Source organism: Ictalurus furcatus, chromosome 5 (assembly GCF_023375685.1).
Source record: "Ictalurus furcatus strain D&B chromosome 5, Billie_1.0, whole genome shotgun sequence".
Lineage (NCBI taxonomy): Eukaryota > Metazoa > Chordata > Actinopteri > Siluriformes > Ictaluridae > Ictalurus > Ictalurus furcatus.
Genome location: NC_071259.1, coordinates 32,092,672 through 32,102,671, shown reverse-complemented (window position 1 = coordinate 32,102,671; position 10,000 = coordinate 32,092,672). Strand labels below are relative to the sequence as shown.

Sequence of the window (10,000 nt, the reverse complement as noted above, 5' to 3'; positions counted from 1 at the left end):
CTCTGCCGGACTAATTCCCCTCCTGTTTTTCTCTATTAGTGAGAAACATTCCGGAGTGAAATTAAAGAAAACTCTGCTAGTTCTGCAGCGCTGAGCGATGATACCAATTAAAGTGGAGTTCTCAGTCGCACGGCACTTTCAGCCTCATTAACACGCGCGGTAGGACCGGCGGCCGTTTGGTTCCACCGAGACGAGGTGAATCCGGTTTATTTCCTCCACTCTGCCCTGATTAGCCCGCGTCTGGCTGAGTGCTGTCTCGCTCACGCCGGAGCTCATCACTAATTTACCACGCTTTGGCTGGAGGAGCGGCTGCAGAGCTCGGCTGCGTGTCGTGATTGAGAAAGTTCCGAAGGTTTGTGAGTTATTGGTTGTTGTTTTGTTTTTTTTTAGGGCTCCAAGCACTGACCGTGATAAAGACCCTTTGTTTATTATTTTTCAAACTCTCACGAAACTTGGTGCAAACATCAGAAATAGTAGTCAGAAGGTTCTGGCTGAAGATTGGATCTGGGCGTGGCTCAGGGGCTTACTAGCGCCCCCTTTTGACATTTCACGTCTTTATGGGCATGCAGTTTCCCCGACATGCGCCAGATTTCGTGGGAAATTTTTCTGAAACCTCCTCTTAGAAGATTCAGCAGATTCAAACCAGATCTGGCATCAGCGTGATGTCGACATGTCCATGACGCTAAACTGCGAAGGGGTTTCTGCTATCTTAAAGGGTGTTGCCATGGTGAGATGATCAATAAACATGTTACGCCACACCAAGGGTGATTTCTGGCCCGGTGGAGGTGTTTGGTTTGCTTGAAAACACACAAAACTTGGTGGAAACATCAGAAATGATGATCATCACATGCCGGCCAATGATTAGATCTGGGCGTGGCCCAGGGGCTCAACAGCGCCCCCCGTCCTCCCCTTGACATTATGGGCATCTAGTTTCACCAACATGCACCAAATGTGGCAGGCGTATGTGAAACTTCACAAACACATCCATTAACTCCGCCCAACATGAAGTCGGCCATTTTGGATTTTTTGTGCAACGTCTTAAAGAAACGTTTTAATAGAGGCTTACAAACCCAACTTTTATGTCCTCCTCCTAGAGGGTTAATCAGATTCATTCAAGCTTTTTCTCAGCTTGATCTCAACTTATCCATGATGTTAAACTGTGAAGGAATTTTTTTTATATCTTGTTTACTTTTATTTTTTTTGGGAGAAGGGGTGGGGGGGGGGGCATATTTGAAAAGACTGAGTGGAAAAAAAAATTGATGAATGAGGGAGACGGAAGAATGTGATAGAAAGAGATTGTTAGCAAAACTCAGAGAGTGATAGCAGGAGAAAAAAATACACGGGAAAACAGGTCAGCGAGACAGAAATAGTGTGGGAGAGAAGTTGAGAAAGACTGGCAGACTAAACAGTTTAAGGACGGAGGTGTAATTAGCGCAGCTGCTATGCTAGTGCATAGAGTCTTGCCTAAGCGTTTGTTATTGGCAGCGAATGTCTCGTATGTTTATCCCACTCATCCCTCGGTGAGGATTTCATCATGCTAACCTCCAACAGAAAAGAATAAAGCAGTGTGTTGTGCTGGTGCAGGAAAATAATCAACCATATCAACGATGACACAAGTCCCTGTGAATGAGCTGTTACTATAGAAACGATAACGTAAACGTAGATTGAGTTGACTACTGTCTGGTCTGCTGGTATAGAAGATGAATCAACACCGTTTGACCAATCAGAATGCACTACACACACACACACACACACACACACACACACACGTCCTTACTTCTCCGGGTTGAAGCCCTCCAGCTCCTCCAGGAAGACGTTGGCGTTGGACGCCATGTCGTCTCCGTCATGGACGACGAGGAATTTGAGGATGGTGCCGCGGTTGGAGCCGAGGAAGACGACGGTGCGGTTGCCGTGGGGACCGGCGTTCGTGTCCACCACCATCTTATTGAGCTGATATCTGTTGACGCATACACAAAGACGGCTGAGGATTAAAACTCGCCGGTCTGCTGATTCGAGACACGGTGAAAATGAGGCTGCCTAAAGATTAATCAGACGCTAGGGCCCTAACGACACGATGAATAAACGAGCGCAATCGTTAGCATAATTAAGACAGACTAGCGCAGGGTGAGAACGCGGCGGTGTGGCTGAGCGCACAAACCGCTCAAACTTTTCTGCATGCTTTACATCCAGGAAATCGCTAAACTATACACCCTATTCACTAAGCAGTGCACTAGTTTGGGTGTTCTGCCTGAAAGCGTAGTGAGGAATAACAGCGTACTAATAGTGTTAATGTGACCTATATAGAGAATAGGGTGTGTGGTCTAGGACCCGTCCACAGTGGAGTGAATATGGCATTTGGTTTGGGACACGTAACAGTAAAGTGGATAGGATATGTGGTTTGGGACACGCCCTCAGTAAATTGGACAGGATATGTGGTGTGGGACATGCCCTCAGTAAACTGGATAGGATATGTGGTTTGGGACACACCCACAGTAAAGTGGATAGGATATGTGGTGTGGGACACGCCCTCAGTAAATTGGACAGGATATGTGGTTTGGGACACACCCACAGTAAAGTGGATAGGATATGTGGTGTGGGACACGCCCTCAGTAAATTGGACAGGATATGTGGTTTGGGACACGCCCTCAGTAAATTGGACTGGATATGTGGTTTGGGACATGCCCACAGTCAAGTGGACAGGATATGTGGTTTGGGATACACCCACAGTAAAGTGGATAGGATATGTGGTTTGGGACACGCCCTCAGTAAAGTGGCCAGGATATGTGGTGTGGGACACGACCACAGTAAACTGGATAGGATATGTGGTTTGGGACACGCCCACAATAAAGTGGACAGGATATGTGGTGTGGGACACGTCCTCAGTAAATTGGACAGGATATGTGGTTTGGGACACGCCCTCAGTAAATTGGACAGGATATGTGGTTTGGGACACGCCCTCAGTAAATTGGACAGGATATATGGTTTGGTTCACGCCTACAGTAAAGTGGACAGGATTTGTGGTTTGGGACACGCACAAAGTGAAGCGAAGATGATATGTGGTTTGGGACACGCCCACAGTAAAGTGGACAGGATATGTGGTTTGGGACACGCACACAGTAAAGTGGACAGGATATGTGGTTTGGGACACGCCCACAGTAAAGTGGACAGGATATGTGGTTTGGGACACATACACAGTGGACTGAATAAGAGCGTGCGGTTTGGGGTGCGTCCACAGTGTAGTGATGAGGTTGTGTGTGGTTTGGAACACGCCCACAGTGGAACGATGATGGTGAATATAAACCTGACCCGGCGTGACCCGATGTGACCCGGTGGGCGGAGTCTCTGCGTCTCACCTGACCATGGTCCTGACGATCCAGGGTCTCTGTCTCACAGACGGCACGGCCTCGTCCATCAGGGGGTGAGTTTTCACAAAGTTCAGCATCTCGTCAGGGAACGAAGTGGACGAGTTAAACCTGGAGCCCTGACCAGCGCAACCGCCGGGTCTGACACACACACATATTACACACACATTACACACACATTACACACACATAACACACACATTACACACACATTACACTGCATATGCATAATTCCTTTCATTCTTACTGCATTTATTTTCAGTTTGCTTTCTTTCTTTCTCTCCTTCCATCAAGCCTCAACCCAGTTCTTTCATTTACTTTCCTATCTCTCTTTCTTTCTTTCTCTTTCGTTCTCGTTTCTCCATTTCATTACCTTTTCTTCTTCTTTCTGTATTATTTTATCCTCTTCCTTCCTTTCCATCAAGGTTTGTTGGGTGCTTTGTTTCTTTCTTTCTCTCCTTCCTTCACGGTTAGGTTCTAAATGTCAAGCTTCTCAGGGCATTAAAAGAATTCAGAAATATATATCTTTTTCCCACCCTTTCTTGTATCCCTCCATCCTGCTGAGTGGTTAGTGAGTGTAGAGACGGAGATGTGATGATTACTGTACTGCACACACACAGTCACTGGGCTGTTTACGGTGTTTATGTGAATTATCTTTAACCAGGAAGTTCAATACTGAAATACTCTACACGTTTATTTATTGATAATTGAGTTGTTCTGTGAGCTTTAAAAGAACAAGTACACCTCACTCCACAGTGGTGAGAAACACAGCTGTGTTTGTGTGTTAGCAGAGCTGTAACACACACACACACACACACACACACACACAGTGCTTTGTGTACCTGGGTTTGGGGATGAGATCATCTGCCACCGGCGTCCAGATCGACTCGGGAGATTTCTGCTCCTTAAACCTGCCGTCAAACACCACCGAGAGCTGCTCCATATCAAACACACACACCGCCGAGCCGGGGATACTGCACCACGGGGGCGGGAGGGGGGGGGGAAGAGGGGGGAGAGAGAGGGGAGGGAGAGGGGGGAGAGAGAGAGGGGGGAGAGAGGGGGGGAGGGGGGAGAGAGAGAGATGATGGGGGAGAGAGGGGGGGGGGCGGGAGAGATGATGGGGAGAGAGAGAGAGAGATGATGGGGGAGAGAGATGATGGGGAGAGAGAGAGAGAGAGGGGGGGCGGGAGAGATGATGGGGAGAGAGAGAGAGAGGGGGGAGAGAGAGAGGGGGGGGGGGATGATGGGGAGAGAGAGAGAGGGAGAGAGAGGGAGAGATGATGAGGGAGAGAGGGGGGAGATGATGGGGAGAGATGGATGGGGTAAGAGAGAGAGACAGAGAGAGAGATGGAGAGAGAGAGAGAAAGGGAAGGAGAGAGATAGAAATGGAGAGAGACAGACGAAAAGAGTCGGAGAGAGGGACGAAGAGATATGGAGAGAAAAAGATGAAGGGAGAGAGAAAGCGAGAGATGGGGAGAGAGAAAGAAGGAGACAGAGAGTGAGAGAGATGATGGGGAGAGATGGAATTGGAAAGAGAGAGAGACACAGAGAGAGAGATGGCAAGAGAGAGACAGGAAGGGAAGGAGAGAGAGAGAGAGATGGAGAGATGATGGGGAGAGAGAGGGAGAGATCATGGGAAGAGAGGGGGGAGAGAGAGATAATGGGGAGAGATAGATGGAGAGAGACAGAAAGGGAAGGAGGGAGAGAGAGAGATGGGAGAGACAGAAAGAAAGAGTCGGAGAGAGGGACGAAGAGATATGGAGAGAAAGAGATGAAGGGAGAGAGAAAGCGAGAGATGGGGAGAGAGAAAGAAAGAGACAGAGAGTGAGAGACATGATGGGGAGAGATGGATGGGGAAAGAGCGAGAGACAGAAAGGGAAGGAGAGAGAGAGAGATGGAGAGAGACAGACAGAAAGAGACGGAGAGAGGGACGAAGAGATATGGAGAGAAAGCGAGAGATGGGGAGAGAGAAAGAAAGAGACAGCGAGCGAGAGACATGATAGGGAGAGATGGATGGGGAAAGAGCGAGAGACAGAAAGGGAAGGAGAGAGAGAGAGATGGAGAGAGACAGACAGAAAGAGACGGAGAGAGGGAAGAAAAGATATGAATGGAGAGAGATGGAGAGACAGAGAGAGAGAGAGAGTTTAGTTATTATTATAGTTTTCAATTACTATCTGATTCACTATCTAAATTATTTATTTTAATATTAAATAAATTAATTATATTATTACTATCTAGATCACTACTAACGTAGCTCCGCCTTCAAACTTTAGGCCACACCCCCATCCGAGTTGGTTTCATGAATTTGAAGAAGGGATTTGTGTAGGAAAAGTCAAAATGAAAAATGTTCCTGGTAGCTGTGTGTGTGTGTGAGTGTGTGTGTGTGTGTGTGTGTGTGTGTCTGTGTGTGTGTACGTGTGTATGTGTGTGTTTGTGTGTGTGTGTGTGCTGTAAGATGCAGTGTCAAGAAATAAAATATATCTTCTCTGTTAACTCAGAGCTTCTTCGGCACCATTAATACATATCTGTCTGACACACACACACACACACACACACACAGAGTCAGAGAGAGAGAGAGAGAGAGAGAGAGAGAGAGTGAGTCAGCTCTCTGAGCTCCTGTTCACACCCACTCCCTCTTTATCTATTTATCTATTTTTCACAGTCACTTCCCCTGAAATGACTAACTTCCACATCTACAGCATCTCTGAGCTTCTCCCATTTCACTGGCACAGCAAGCACGGCTAAAACTGTCTCACTGCTTCTCTCTCTATCTATCTCTCTCTCTCTCTATCTCTCTCAGTAACCTACAAAGTGCCCATTCTCTACTGTAAAACAAGCTGAGACTCCCTGACACGAGTAGACAGACAGGTAGACAGACAGGCAGGTAGACAGACATATTGGAAGGTAGGTAGACAGACAGGTAGGTAGACTGACAGATTGGCAGGTAGGTGGGCATACAGGTAGACAGACAGGTAGATAGACAGACAGTTAGGTAGACTGACAGGTAGGTGGGCATACAGGTAGACAGACAGGTAGATAGACAGACAGTTAGGTAGACTGACAGGTAGGTGGGCATACAGTACAGGTAGACAGACAGGTAGGTATACTGACAGATTTGTAGGTAGACAGACAGGTAGACAGACAGGCAGGTTGACAGACATATTGGAAGGTAGGTAGACAGACAGGTAGACAGACAGGTATGTAGACAGACAGGTAGACTGACAGGTAGGTGGGCATACAGTACAGGTAGACTGACAGGTAGATATACTGACAGATTTGTAGGTAGACAGACAGGTAGACAGACAGGCAGGTTGACAGACATATTGGAAGGTAGGTAGACAGACAGGTAGACAGACAGGTATGTAGACAGACAGTTAGGTAGACTGACAGGTAGGTGGGCATACAGTACAGGTAGACAGACAGGTAGGTATACTGACAGATTTGTAGGTAGACAGACAGGCAGGTTGACAGACATATTGGAAGGTAGGTAGACAGACAGGTAGACAGACAGGTATGTAGACTGGCAGGTAGGTGGGCATACAGGTAGACAGACAGACAGGTAGGTGGGCATACAGGTAGACAGACGGGTAGGTAGACTGACAGATTTGTAGACAGACAGACAGGTAGACAGACAGGCAGGTAGACAGACCGACAGATGGGTAAGTACATACAGTACCATGAAAAAGTATTCGCCCCCTTCTGATTTCTTCTATTTTTGTCACACTAATTTATTTCAGATCTTCAGCCATGGTGTAATCGAACACAAAGCCGGTCTGAGTAAACACAAAACACGTTTTTAAATGATCGTTTCATTTACTGACCCCCGCCCCCTGCCCCCCCCCGCCCTCCAACTGCACTTGAGCTTCAGATCATGGACCGATGATCGGATGCTCTCCTTCAGGATTTTCTGCTAGAGAGTAAAATTCACGGTTCCATCCATCATGTCACGCTCCTGAAGCAGCCGAGCATCCCCACACCATCACACTACCACCACCATGTCTGACTGTCAGTATGATGTTCTTACTGTGGAATGCTGCGGTAGCTTTACGCCAGATGTAACAGAAACCATGTCTTGCAAAGAGTTCCACTTTCGACTCGTCCGCCCAGAGAACGTTATCCTAAAAGTCTTAGGAACAATCAAGGTCTTTCTTTATAGCCGACGCGAGACGAGCGTTTACGTTCCTCTTAGCGGTTTTCACCTTACAGCTTTCCCATTAATGACATTTGGCACGTTTCTAAAGGTGGAATCATGAGCATGAGGCGAGCGTAGCCTGTAGTTCCTTGGATGTTCTTCTGGGTTCTTTTGGGACTTCCTGGATGCCTGCGCCCTTGGAGGAATTTTGGTGGGCCGGCTACTTCTGGGAAGATCACCACTGTCCCAGTTTTCTCCATGTGGAGATAATGGCTCTCACTGGAGTCCCTGAGGCTTAGAGATGGCTCTGTAACTCTTTCCAGACTGATGTATTTCAATAACTTTCTTTCTCATCTCTTCAGGAATTTCATTTTTCCGCAGCACAGTGAGCAGCTCGTCGAGGCCTTTTAGCTTACTTCACTTTGCTGGAAAGGTCCTGTTTAAGACCGTCTGTCTGCCTGTCTGTCTGCCTGCCTGTCTGTCTGTCTGTCTGTCATTGCTAATCCTTCTCAGGTCATGTCTACCTTAGTGTCAAACACGTCTACTGTACATTCCAGTAAAGCTTTTTTCACGTCAGTGTCACTCGCCGTGAAAACACTCCACTATCGAGTAACGTCCAGACACACACACACACACACACACACACACACACACACACACTGTGTTGGAGAATTAAATTGTTCTTACGGCACCAAAAACAATCCCACACACTGCAGGATAAACACACCACATACAGGGACATCCTGTAATGAGGATCACACACACACACACACACACACACACACACACACAGAGATCTGAAGCTACAATATTATGGTAAGCGCCATTAAAAGCCGTTCAGAAAATATGGAGCTCATTAAGCAGTTCATTCGCTCCGAGTTCCTCTTTCCCACAATCCTCTCCTGCTGCGGCCACATCACACACACGCACACACACACACACACACACACACACACATATATAGCCAATTTGTCTGAGAGCTCTTTAAGAGACCGCATATCCCCCGTGTGTGTGTGTGTGTGTGTGTGTGTGTGTGTGTGTGTGTGAGAAAACACAAGGGCAGGAAAAAGAGAAGAAGAGAAAAAAGCAGAGGACAATAGATAAAGTGTTAAGAAAAAGAGGAAAGACGTGAGGGAAGGGAAAAGGAGAGGAAAGATTACAGAAAAAGATTTTTTCTTTATTAGTGGATATTGTTTTCTTGTTTTCACGAAGAAAGAAAAACAGTAGCGAGGAACAACAGGACGTATTTAGGTGTGTGTGTGTGTGTGTGTGTGTGTGTGTGTGTGTGTATGGTGTGTGGTACCTGTTGGCGGGGGTGGAGAACACTGCGAGGACGACGTCTCTCCCCTGGAGCTGCAGGACGTATTTAAGTGTGTGTGTGTGTGTGTGTGTGTGTGTGTGTGTGGTACCTGTTGGCGGGGGTGGAGAACACTGCGAGGACGACGTCTCTCCCCTGGAGCTGCAGGACGGAGCTGGTGGAGTGCAGCAGGTTGAAGTAGAAGTGCGAGTCTCCGGGGATGGAGCAGTTGAGTCGAGCCTTTAGGAAAGAAGTCCACTGTTTCTCCAACACACGCTGAGAACCGCCCACGTCGCTCTTACACACACGCGCCACCCGCGATACCACCACCTGACACACACACACACACACACAGATAACCGGAGTGTGAACAGGAACTGACTCGGTTCAGAGACGCTCCGCAACATTACATGTAACTAGAAATGGATAAAAAGTGCACTGTGTGGCTATGTAGTGAATAAGAAATAAGTGATGTGGTGAGAAATAAAACACACGTGTGTGTAACATCACAACATCACACCATCACTCGATCACATCACAACATCACACCATCACATCACTCCATCACACCATCACATCACACCATCACATCATCACATCACACCATCACATCACACCATCACACCACACCATCACACCACACCATCAGAACACACCATCACACCATCACATCACACCACACCATCACATCACTCCATCACACCATCACATCACACCATCACATCATCACATCACACCATCACATCACACCATCACACCACACCATCACACCACACCATCACACCATCAGAACACACCATCACATCACACCACACCATCACACCACACCATCACACCATCAGAACACACCATCACATCACACCATCACATCATCACATCACACCATCACATCATCACATCACACCATCACATCACACCATCACATCATCACATCACACCATCACATCACACCATCACACCACACCATCACACCACACCATCACACCATCAGAACACACCATCACATCACACCACACCATCACACCACACCATCACACCATCAGAACACACCATCACATCACACCATCACATCATCACATCACACCATCACATCATCACATCACACCATCACATCATCACATCACACCATCACATCATCACATCACACCATCACATCACACCATCACACCACACCATCACACCATCAGAACACACCATCACATCACACCA

The 10,000-nt window shown here is 47.4% G+C and overlaps 1 protein-coding gene across 1 annotated transcript in view; it reads right to left on the bottom strand.

Annotated features, from left to right (window-relative positions):
• The window catches only part of sema6bb (sema domain, transmembrane domain (TM), and cytoplasmic domain, (semaphorin) 6Bb), a gene marked incomplete at its 5' end in the record, with an annotated part of 133,638 nt that overhangs the window by 27,072 nt on the left and 96,566 nt on the right, over positions 1–10,000 (bottom strand). Inside the window, 4 exons of the mRNA XM_053625922.1 lie at positions 1,778–1,957; positions 3,354–3,503; positions 4,205–4,336; positions 8,904–9,121. Coding sequence (XP_053481897.1) covers positions 1,778–1,957; positions 3,354–3,503; positions 4,205–4,336; positions 8,904–9,121 — 680 coding nt within the window. The remainder of the gene's footprint in view (positions 1–1,777; positions 1,958–3,353; positions 3,504–4,204; positions 4,337–8,903; positions 9,122–10,000) is intronic.